The 10,425-nt window shown below is 39.9% G+C and overlaps 1 protein-coding gene across 8 annotated transcripts in view; it reads right to left on the reverse strand.

The window, feature by feature from the left end:
• The window catches only part of adgb (androglobin), a 43,040-nt gene extending 32,885 nt beyond the window's left edge, over window positions 1-10,155 (reverse strand). For 7 of the 8 annotated variants that reach the window (XM_084378239.1, XM_084378238.1, XM_084378237.1 and 4 more), the window contains exons 1-8: window positions 10,008-10,155; window positions 9,352-9,508; window positions 9,072-9,164; window positions 6,606-6,677; window positions 6,157-6,333; window positions 3,528-3,667; window positions 2,217-2,303; window positions 208-380 (exon numbers count right to left, since the gene is read on the reverse strand). In XM_084378239.1, coding sequence (XP_084234365.1) covers window positions 208-380; window positions 2,217-2,303; window positions 3,528-3,667; window positions 6,157-6,333; window positions 6,606-6,677; window positions 9,072-9,164; window positions 9,352-9,508; window positions 10,008-10,078 — 970 coding nt within the window. In that variant the 5' untranslated portion in view covers window positions 10,079-10,155. Of the gene's footprint in view, window positions 1-207; window positions 381-2,216; window positions 2,304-3,527; window positions 3,668-6,156; window positions 6,334-6,605; window positions 6,678-9,071; window positions 9,165-9,351; window positions 9,509-10,007 lie in introns of those variants that run through there. The other variant, XM_084378243.1, reaches the window with a different exon arrangement.
• Between the last annotated feature and the right edge of the window lie 270 nt (window positions 10,156-10,425).

Raw genomic sequence — 10,425 nt, forward strand, 5'->3', positions numbered from 1 at the left:
CCTGCTGATAAATTGATAAGCTGTAGTTAAGTACTGAATGAACACAATCTAATGGATGATTGATTTAATTGACTCACTCAACATCTCAATTACACGTGCAAGCATGTGTAATTGAGATGTATGTTTGCGGCTACGAATGTGTACATAACCGTGCGCCTTTCTGAGCTCATGTGTTGTGTGTGTGTGTGTCTGTGGCATAATTCAGACCTTTACTTTCCTCCGGCTCTGGCGGCTTACTCTCGCCGTCATTACAGCTGGAGTCTCTCCCGTCAGCCCTATCTTCGGTCTGGGGCTTTTCTTCTGGCAAACTCTCGTCTGGGTGTGTAAATATGGGAACGGTGTCTTGTAAGAAATCCCAGGTTTTTTCCAGATACGCAGACCTGAGAGGAGGATAAAGAAATTAAGATTGGTTATAAACTACAGGTTACAACTATACATTATTGGTATAAGTTTAAAGTTTTTTGCTTGTGAATGTTTACTTGTTACAACTGTTGAGCAAGCGGACAAGCGCTGATGTTCAGCCCTCGTGTCTATTGTTGAGCTTACAACACTGGCAAGGCCATGCCTGCTCTGATATCAGATGAAATCAACTGTTTCTGTGTTCGCATCGAGTCCACTGCCGTTTCTGTTCCTGTACTGTCCCTCTCCATGCAGTACAATACGCTGCAGTTCTTACATCAGCATTTCTCCCTCGCTTGAGAATAAAGTACACAATACAATCTGCTCTCTACTTCAACATATCCTTTAGAGGATATTTTTTACTGGAGGCAAGGCAGGCCTACTTTAATTGTGTTAGGGCTGCATGATATAATATATATTACTTTTGCGAAAAGATTCAACGTTTTTTGCATAACAATTGTCATTACCACTGAAAACATTCCTCACGATCATGATGATGTGACATTTATTGGGGTCTGTACCAAGCAAATGTTTTCTTACGTCAGCCTCTGTGATTTGGATATTCAAAGTGCTTTACATAATACATTTAACATGAAAGCCAGCATGAAAACATTAAAGGTGCGAATTAAAATAACAGAGACCTTTTTAAAGAAAACTGGACCTCCCAGGCAGGACTCAACATATTAAAGAAACCAGTGAGGGAAGAAGCTGGAGCAGGTCCCTCACCTCTTTACCATGCCAGATTTATGTGTCATCTCAGTAAACTTAAGTGAACAGCACTGTGTGAGGAGCGGCATACCAGAATCAGTGAGCATCATTTTTATGTGATTCATAAGGGAAAGCAGAGTGCCATGTTATTTCATTTGAAGGACATCACTTTGCTGTTTGTGTAAAGGGCCACTTTCCCCGTCATTCTGATGCGAGGACATGAAAATCTAACACAAATAAATCCACACTGTGGTTTGTGCCATCTCTCCTTGCTGTCCGCTGGCTGAGAACTAGCATGAGCTACAGCAAGCACTTCTCCTTTTTTAGTAGAGCCACCTCACAGGGAGGGCTGTTGGAAATCAGACAAACCAAGAAAGAAGTTCCTCTAATTTGTTAGCTCACTGGCTGTGAAAGGTAGCGAGTGTGGCTTTGGCTCTGGAGGTGTTTCATTTGGATTACAACAATAGCTACTCTGTGCTGACTGGAAGTGTCAGAATAATGAACATATCTAGACTGCTTATTCCAACTAGCTGCCATTAGCATGAACAAACAAACAAAAAATACCCCTGTAAAGTAGACTGCAAGCAATTTAAAAGTCTGAGCCATACAATTGGTAGAATTGCTCTTTTTTGTTATACATTAGATAATATAACAAAATCCTTTGTATGTGTGGGTACGTGCACAGAGGGACTGCAAACCCATGTGTCATAAATCAATCTGAAATACAAACACGGTCGTGCTCAGGTATAGAGAAGCTCCACTCCAAAACACTGCTGTCATATAAAAGTTCCATCACTGACAAGCTGAGATTCTCCACTCCACATTGCCTCACATCATGCTTAATAATCATATCATATATATCATCTTTTTTTCATTGTAGACCTCAATTATTTTTCTCTGCAAGTGTGCCTTTCCATACGGGTGTAGACAGATGCACTTCTCTGCATGATGCGTATACTGTATACTAAAAAAGGCAAAGCATTAAATATTTTGTCTTTGTTTTTGTTATGCTGTACTGTATGTCAAAAAAAAATCAGGAATCAGGATTATATGACATTTACAAGAAGAGATGCAGAGGACAGATGTACAAAGACCAATGAGGACCTTACTTTATAGGTATGAGTTCTGGGGTCCAGCCGGTAAGGGTGTGGATAAAGGTGAACTCACCCATCTCCCCGCAGACCTCAGACTTCACACTAAGAAGCAAACACACATACAGATGTTGAAAAAACAAAGACAATTGAACTTGTTAGTTCATGGTTTCTACATGTGAAATCAACTTAAGAATAACTAGAATACGACGAAACTGTTAATCTTCTTGCTTATGGTGTTGTTTGCTTACGCATATAGAGACATCGGTATTACATTGAGGCAACTAGTTAAAAACTCGTTTTTGGTACTTTTAAATCTGACTTTGAGGAGTGTGTGTAAGCGAGCGAATGTATCCTTCATACACAATTCAGTTGAAACAGATGGCTGCATCAGCTCTAATTGGTCCTTTTGGGATTCTTTCGCCAACCTGTCCAGTCCAGTCATGATACTCGACGAAGTGAAATCAATACAACTTTGCGAAACCATCTGTAACCACTAAAAAAGCTATTCAGCACCAAAGTGAAGGAGTCCATAGCTTTTTATTAAAAAAAGACTTCTCTAAGGAGCCCCAACAGACACCTGGGCAAAGGCTGGTACTAGTTCAGTCCGAATAACTTTCACTATGGCTCGTGAATGATTCATGAGGAGAGAGGCTCCTTTGTTTCCTGTCTTGGATGAAACATTTATATCTCGACCTTCTGTGGACACTGGAACCGGCCACCTCTACACACGCCATGTAGCCCCATCATAGACGCACACGTTGCCTGTCTGTCACCAAATTAAACACAGCCCAAGGCAGAGATTAGGGTCAAGTGAAGGTCTGGCTAAGTCAGCAAAAGGCACTCTGTGGGGATCTGCAGGTGTGTGAGCTTTTTAAATAGTGGATGTATATTCATCAACTAGGGAAATTAATTTCCTCAACCTGGATTTCACCTTAATATTTTTCTTTTGTAACTTTTAAAAGTAGAGCATAAAATAAAACTCTATTGATACGGCAGGGTCAAAGGATGTGATGAAATTGTTTATTACCTATGAATTGCTGTAAATGAATTGAACTACATTTGAAATCAGACAATATTTCCACCCTGTATACTGCTTTACTGAAGCAGGGTTAGTATACAGTGTGATTATAGGGTAAGTAGCATAGTGTGTGGTGTTACAGTGGTCGTATTAGTGTCAGGCAGTATAGTTGGTATATACAAGGGTATGTACAAGTTTGAGTCTGTTCTTAAACCCTCTTAGTTTAAGACTATAACAACTGTTTCCCAACTCCTCGGGGCAGCACTGAGATGCTTACAGAGTTTCTGCTGAAAAGAACAGCAACTCACTTTGTGTTGGCTACTTTAATGAGAGCCTTAGCCAACAACACTGGCCACAGCTCTGATTGACAGGTGGAGGCAGGGAGAAGCATGTTGTTTTCTTCGTCAAATGGCATCGAATCGTCGACTGTTATCTTCCTCCAACAACCCTAGGAGCAAAGAAGGAAAAGACAGGGAGGGAAGATATGGTGCTGCAATCAATCAGACATCTCTTTATATTAGTTTTTCATTTTTTAGTAAAACTATAGCAATTCATGTAAACCTTTCAAGAAAAGTTTCACATTTTGGGAAATACTTAGATGAGAAGATCGATACCACTCTCATCCTGTTGTAGATAAATTATTCTTCAGGAAAAATGCAGAGACTGTAGCTTGTGTGTTCGAAGGAGTTTAACTGCAACAAAACTGAAACTTAGTATGAGTGCACATCCTGTTTATACAGAATCAAACAATTATGATTTGATTACAGGAAGATATCTGTTTCCTGTTATTATGTACTTTCAGTACACTAAATATAGCTATAGCCAGCAGTGGGCTAACTTAGCTTAGCATAAAGACTAGAAACAGAAAACACAGCTAGGCTAGTTCTGTCTAGAACCTCTATAACCTCTAAAGCTTATTCGTAATGTTCTCACAGAAACCAGTGTAAGAACAACAAAGTACAGTTTTTACAGGTGGTTTAGTGCTGGACTATTTCTTGATCGGGACCAGAAAATTCCTGCTTGCCTGGCAAGAAATGTTTTAACTCTGACGGAAAGCGAATAAGCGCTTTCCCAAAATGCCAAACTTTTAACTTTAATATAAAGGAACTTGATTTACTGTGGTCACTAAAACTAGTTTTCAGTAAATTAAAATAGCCAAATAAAACTGATCTTCTCTTTATAACCACTTAAGTAAAACAAAATAAAGGCAATCTCTATTGTTTTTTGTGTTTGTTTTTGTTGTTTTTCCTTAGAGTGGCACACATGTGGTGTCCATGACTACACACAGAAACGAGTCATGTTGAAAGATTCATCTCATCATCTGACAGCATACTTGTAAAATCCGCCTTATATTCACACCTGCAACTCTGAGCCTCTCAGAGCAGAATGGAGCATTGCCTTCACCGGGAGCAATAAAGCGGCACTGTCATCAGCTGATGAGCTATCAGCACTTTCATCCGTGCTCATTATCATCGTATAATTGATGCATCATCTCGTGGGCTACCAGCTGACTAGTAATGTCCGATTACATCCATACGAGTGCACTGGGCAGCCTTCATAACATTACAATTCTAGCTTTTGGTAGACCATTTGCAAAAAAAAACAGAATTCCTTGCCCCGAACACATCCACTACGTTGAATAATGGATTTCTCCTCAGGTGTAACTCAAATCATTACAACAAGTATCAAAAGTGCATTGTTACCTAAAAACAAATCTCAGATATATGTAACACCTCTCCTCACATTAACCACCTTATGCTTTCATCTTAGCATCATGCTTGGTGTCAGAGCTTATTACATGCTGTCTGCGGTGTGGGCTGTCTACTGGCCGTCTGGGGGAGTTTCACACTGCTTGTAAGAAAAACACAGCACATGCAGGTGATAATGTGAATGATCGTTCACAGCTGTGCCTCTCAGAGCAGTGTGCACAAGCAATGCGAGCCTACAGTATACAGTGTGAGGGCAAATACGTTCTCTTTCTTGCCTGTTCCACTCTTCCACTTTCTAGTCAATTTACCGCCCCGAGGAGGAGCTCGATGTGTTTGTAGATGGGGTTAAACACAGCGCGCAATGGCAAGTTAGAGGAGAGAGGGAGAAAAGGTGTTGTAGGGCAGTAAAAAAGCAGGGTGAGAAAATGAGAATGGGATTGATATTCACAGCGGTGTGAAGGAGGAAGAAGTTGGGAGAAAGATTGCTGTGGAACAATGGAGAATCATATAAACAGGGGAGAAAAGGAGTAGCCAATGAGCAAAAACAGGCGAGGAATGGGAAGGAGGGGGGTTGGGCGCTTAATGCCATCTCAACAACCATCTGTTAGCGTGCTATGGTTGGCACGGGGACTGCTGCCTACAACCGTGTCATGCCTGTTTGTCAAGGCAAGAGTCACAGTGTTAGAGAACACCATCACTCTTAGCTCTGTCTTTTTCACTCTCTCGCTGACCCAAATTGTTGTGCTGGAAGAGTTTCCCCTTGCTGAAAATGACACAATGATGTAGTGTCCGCTTCTCATAGATCTGTGGCAAGCAACACACACGCTGAAACTCACAGGCCAGCAACTTCAAGCTGCATTGTGCATCTTTATTTAGTGGCAAAAATATGTAAAATCCTCACACACATGACAATGCAGTGCATAAAGCCTGCCCAGGGTTCTGCCTGCTCTCACAATCTTAGGAGGCGTAGATATCCGACTTGAGCCTTGCTCTCTGTGAGGCAGCTGACTCCTGTTAAGCCGTATCTATTCATCAGGCAACGTATGAAGCCCAGCCACTTTTGGCACAGCAGTGAGACTGATTGATTTGAGCTCTGAGTGGATAAGACTTTCTCATCCCTTCCCCCCTCCAACCCTCAGTCCATCCCCATTCCCCTCTCATCTTCAGCATCCTATGGGCTCTGCTGAACAAGACAGTGTTCCTCTACACACGTGTGCGTCGGACTCACCATCCAGAAGAGTCTGACCATGTATTTCCCATAGCTGTTGTAGAGGGGCACATGACCTTTCGCCACCTTGCATAGCGAGTAGATGTGCTCCCAAGGTCTCCACCCTTCTTGTTCTGTAGTTGTGCGATTCTGCAGCGTCCAAACAATATAGATCTCGCTGATGATCCACCTCATCAGCTTGATGGAAGAGAGAAGGGAGAGAAATGGAAATAAGAATCTAAGAACTATCCACCAATCTTTAAATCTATTGGCTGAATTATCAATGATCTCATAGATCACTGACTAAGTCAATGGGGCATTGTGTTACCCCAGACTCATTAATTTCTGTCAGTCAAACGTCACCCTGTCTGACATCTGAATTACACACGCCAAGTGCTGATCGATGCTGGTTAGTGGAAAGTGAGTGTGATCCTCAATGAAAAAGGACAAAACAACAGTTGAAAACTAACCTCACTGCAAATCAGATGATCATTGGGGGAGATCAGGTCAAAGGTCGTTTGATTTGCAACAACGGTGAGATCCTAAAATAAAGCACATCATTTTTTTTATTATGGACGCAGAACAATGACAGTATAATATATACACAGAGCAGGGGGAAACTCACCTGGTTTCAAGAAGAAGTCCAATTCTATGGAAGCTTATGAGAAAATTAGCCTATTTCTAACTGGATTTATTACCTCAGTGAACAGTAGCCTAATGTGTTTATGGCCTCAATCGCTAGTTTCAAGTCTTTGTCAATACAGCACGATGTTCACTTTCTAGATTATGGCCTCATTTACCATGAAGTAGACGATAAAGGAGGGTATGCTCGAGGGCTTGGCTACCTTATAATTGACAAGTTGCTACCATGACAACCGTAAGTAATGATAGAAGCGTAGCAATGTGTATCCTCCGCTGCTCCACTTTCTTGTCCAAATAGGGTCACTTCTGGCTCCAAAAAACCAAGATGGCGACAGATGTCATGCCACACTCGAGGCTTTAAAGTGGTAGTCCACAAACAAATGACGTATGTCACAATGAGAATTTTAGCACCTTCATAGCCAGATGACTCACAGAGAAAACTTTCTACCAGCTTTAGAATATTGCTGTCAGCCGTCACCTGTTTAAAATTGACATGAATATGTGACCTATTGAATGTTTCCCAAATCATCCCAGGGCCTACAGAGGTCTAACCTCTCCATGATACTCCCAAGACTCTGTCTGTGTATGAATATTTCACTACCAAGTTAATAGACTCTACCATGTTACTAATTAAATATGAATTAATGGGTCAGATGGTGGTGAGATGGTGGTGAGATGGATCAGCTGTGAGGTCAAAGGAGGCTGTGTTTTCTCCCATGATCACAGCAACTCGCAGTGCGGACCAAAATTTGAATGATTTCCATCAATGACATCGACTTTGGAAATACAGACTGGTGTAGACTTGATGAAGAGAGAGTTTAGACAGTAGAGCCGTTGCCTGCATCTGCACGGCTGATTGCTTTTGTGATTAGCCCGCGTTCATCTCATGAAATTAATGAAGCGCTTTTGACATCTTGAGTGAAAAGGCAGCTTGTGACCTGGCAAGGACTAATTCAAAAAGCAGGAAGCTTCCAGTAATTGCTCAATAGCGCACTGAGAGAGGGTAGCAAAAAAGTGGAGTGATGCAATTAAAACTTCATTGGGGGCGACTAGAGAGCAGATTTCCTTAACTACATTTCACACTGTGTGGCAAAGAAATAAGCTTTGTTAATACACGTAATGGCTGCAACCAACAGTTACTTAGTTAACCTGTCAAATTCCTTTTTCTGATTACAAGACTAATTGTTTAGTCAATGCAAGTCCATCTGGTCTATCAACCAAAGGCAACAGGAAGCAAACATTGTCTTTACAGTGGTCATTGTTTCTGACCAAGGATCCAAAAATCCATTTGTATTCAAAAGGGAGAAGAAATTTGAACCAGCAAATGTGTATTTTTTACATAATATAACATGAAGTAATAAGTACAATCAAACAATTGTATCACTTATATGTGTATACCTGCAGGACACATATACTGGCTCCTGTTTATGTTTGTCATTCTTGACATGTATTTGCATGTTTACTGCAATGGTGCATGTAACCGCAGCTTCAGCTAACCTGCACTGGCTGGCTCCCAGCATCTTTCATGGTTTCATTTTAAAGTTCTATCACAATCTTTGTCATTTTATAATCCTTCACGGTCTCTTGGATCCTCTGCAGCTGTTCAGCCTTCTTTTAAGCTATGCAGCAAAAATATGAAATTCATTTCCTACCCGAAGCTAAAAGATATTTATTGGGTAATTCTGACTGAGAACCTACATCAACACGATGTATTGGGTAATTTATGTAAACATTTTTAAATGACCATTCATTTCTTTTTAATCAACATTTTCATTAACGATTAGTCTTCCTATTATTGTTTTATTCTTATCTTTTACACACCTTTTTGTTAACATACCTGCTGTTGCTATTTTCTGCCTGATTTGTTTATTTATTTGACTGCTAGGTATTATCACACAACATCTGCATTTATTTCAGTTTGCCAGTTTTTATTTTATTATTTTATTTTCTTGTTTCTTTACTTTATTATAAAGCACTTGAGCACAGAGACTATGAAAGGTGCTATATAAAGTTAAGTTATTAAATTATAAGGTTTATATATATATATATATATATATATATATATATATATATATATATATATATATATACATATATACATATATATATATATATATACATATATATATATAAAATTTATATTATAGTATGGTATATATAATGGTTCATATAACGGTGACTTTTGTCACTACAGTGTCATGGATTAACTGTCATCAGTAGGCATTTGGTATGAACTATCCTATTACAAATGATATATTGAATGTATTTATTTCAAATTGAAGCATGAAGTTTACCTTGTTGACAATAAACTCTGTAGGACGCTTCCAGGAGTGCACTTTCAAAGATGGAGGCAGGGAAATTTTTCCCTCAGGATCTTCAAAAAATGTCTGCAGACAAAAGCAAACATGGTGAAGTCCAGAAGCACAATTAACAAAAAATCAACATAATGTCAAAATTATTGTGAGATGTAAAGGGAATCTGAAGCAAATTATGCATTTTGCAATACAATGTACAGTTCATAGCAAATAAATTAATCATCTATTAGAGTTTTAATAATCTGTTTCATCAGGTTACACTATTGTGACTCTTGTTCGTTTTTCCATCTTCTCCTTTGCTCGAGTCCCATTTCTCCTTGTTGACGTCTGCATCATTCCACTCGGGCCAAATGGGGAACCTGCATCTCCATGCACCTCCTAGGCTCTCGGAGGAAGTGGCTACGAGGGACGCTGCTCTGAAATGATGATGACACATAGCTATTCACTTCATTTGTTCTTCCCTCTTGTCAATATTTAGCTGCAAAATTAGCCAGCTCAGTACCAGAGATTCAGTCTAGAGTAAACCCACCAAATCCCTGTTTACCCTCTCACAGTGGAAGTGATATTAGCTCATAAAGCTGGCTGCTTATGATGATCACAGACTGGGGATTTACACACATGGCCATATGTGATGTACAGATTTTTGACTTACAGAATCAGACAGACAGACAGATAGATAGACAGATAGATAGATAGATAGATAGATAGATAGATAGATAGTGAAGTGTTTTCATAATAACATAATGAAAGCAGCCACAGTTAAAGTGTGATGTTCTGTCTCTGTTAGCAGGCTTCCTGAATGCTAACAAATATATTTTAATACACGTAGCTAAGTGTTAGCTAGCTAGCGTTAACGTTAATGCTAACCGCAGCTGACCTTAACTGACGCTAATTGCCAACGTTAACAAAACTCACTCTGTCTGTCGGTCGGATAAAGAGACTTTACTGGAGGAGGACTCCTTTTTCTTTGGTTGTGTCTTTGACATTGGTGTTGTAAATAAGCAAGCTAACAGACAAGTGACGGAGGAGCGTCTGTTTGGTTGTCACTGCTCTTGAAAGTTTATGCGTTGCCCAGCAACGGAGGGTTGACGTGGGCGGGGTCTGGGGCTGTTGCGTCACTTGTTGCCATCGTGAAGGATGGGCAGATTTTCTTGTAGATCTATTTACTGTAAGTTACTTCAGAACTATAAAAGGTAAATATCATAAAATTGAACATCTGATGTATAAACTGACAAAACAATATTATATATATATATAAACAATATTAAACCTTTTAATTGACTGTATTCCAATACCACCACAGAATATACTGTAAAGCCTCAAATGTACTAGT

Source organism: Pagrus pagrus (assembly GCF_965226575.1).
Source record: "Pagrus pagrus genome assembly, chromosome: 16".
NCBI classification, from domain to species: domain Eukaryota; kingdom Metazoa; phylum Chordata; class Actinopteri; order Spariformes; family Sparidae; genus Pagrus; species Pagrus pagrus.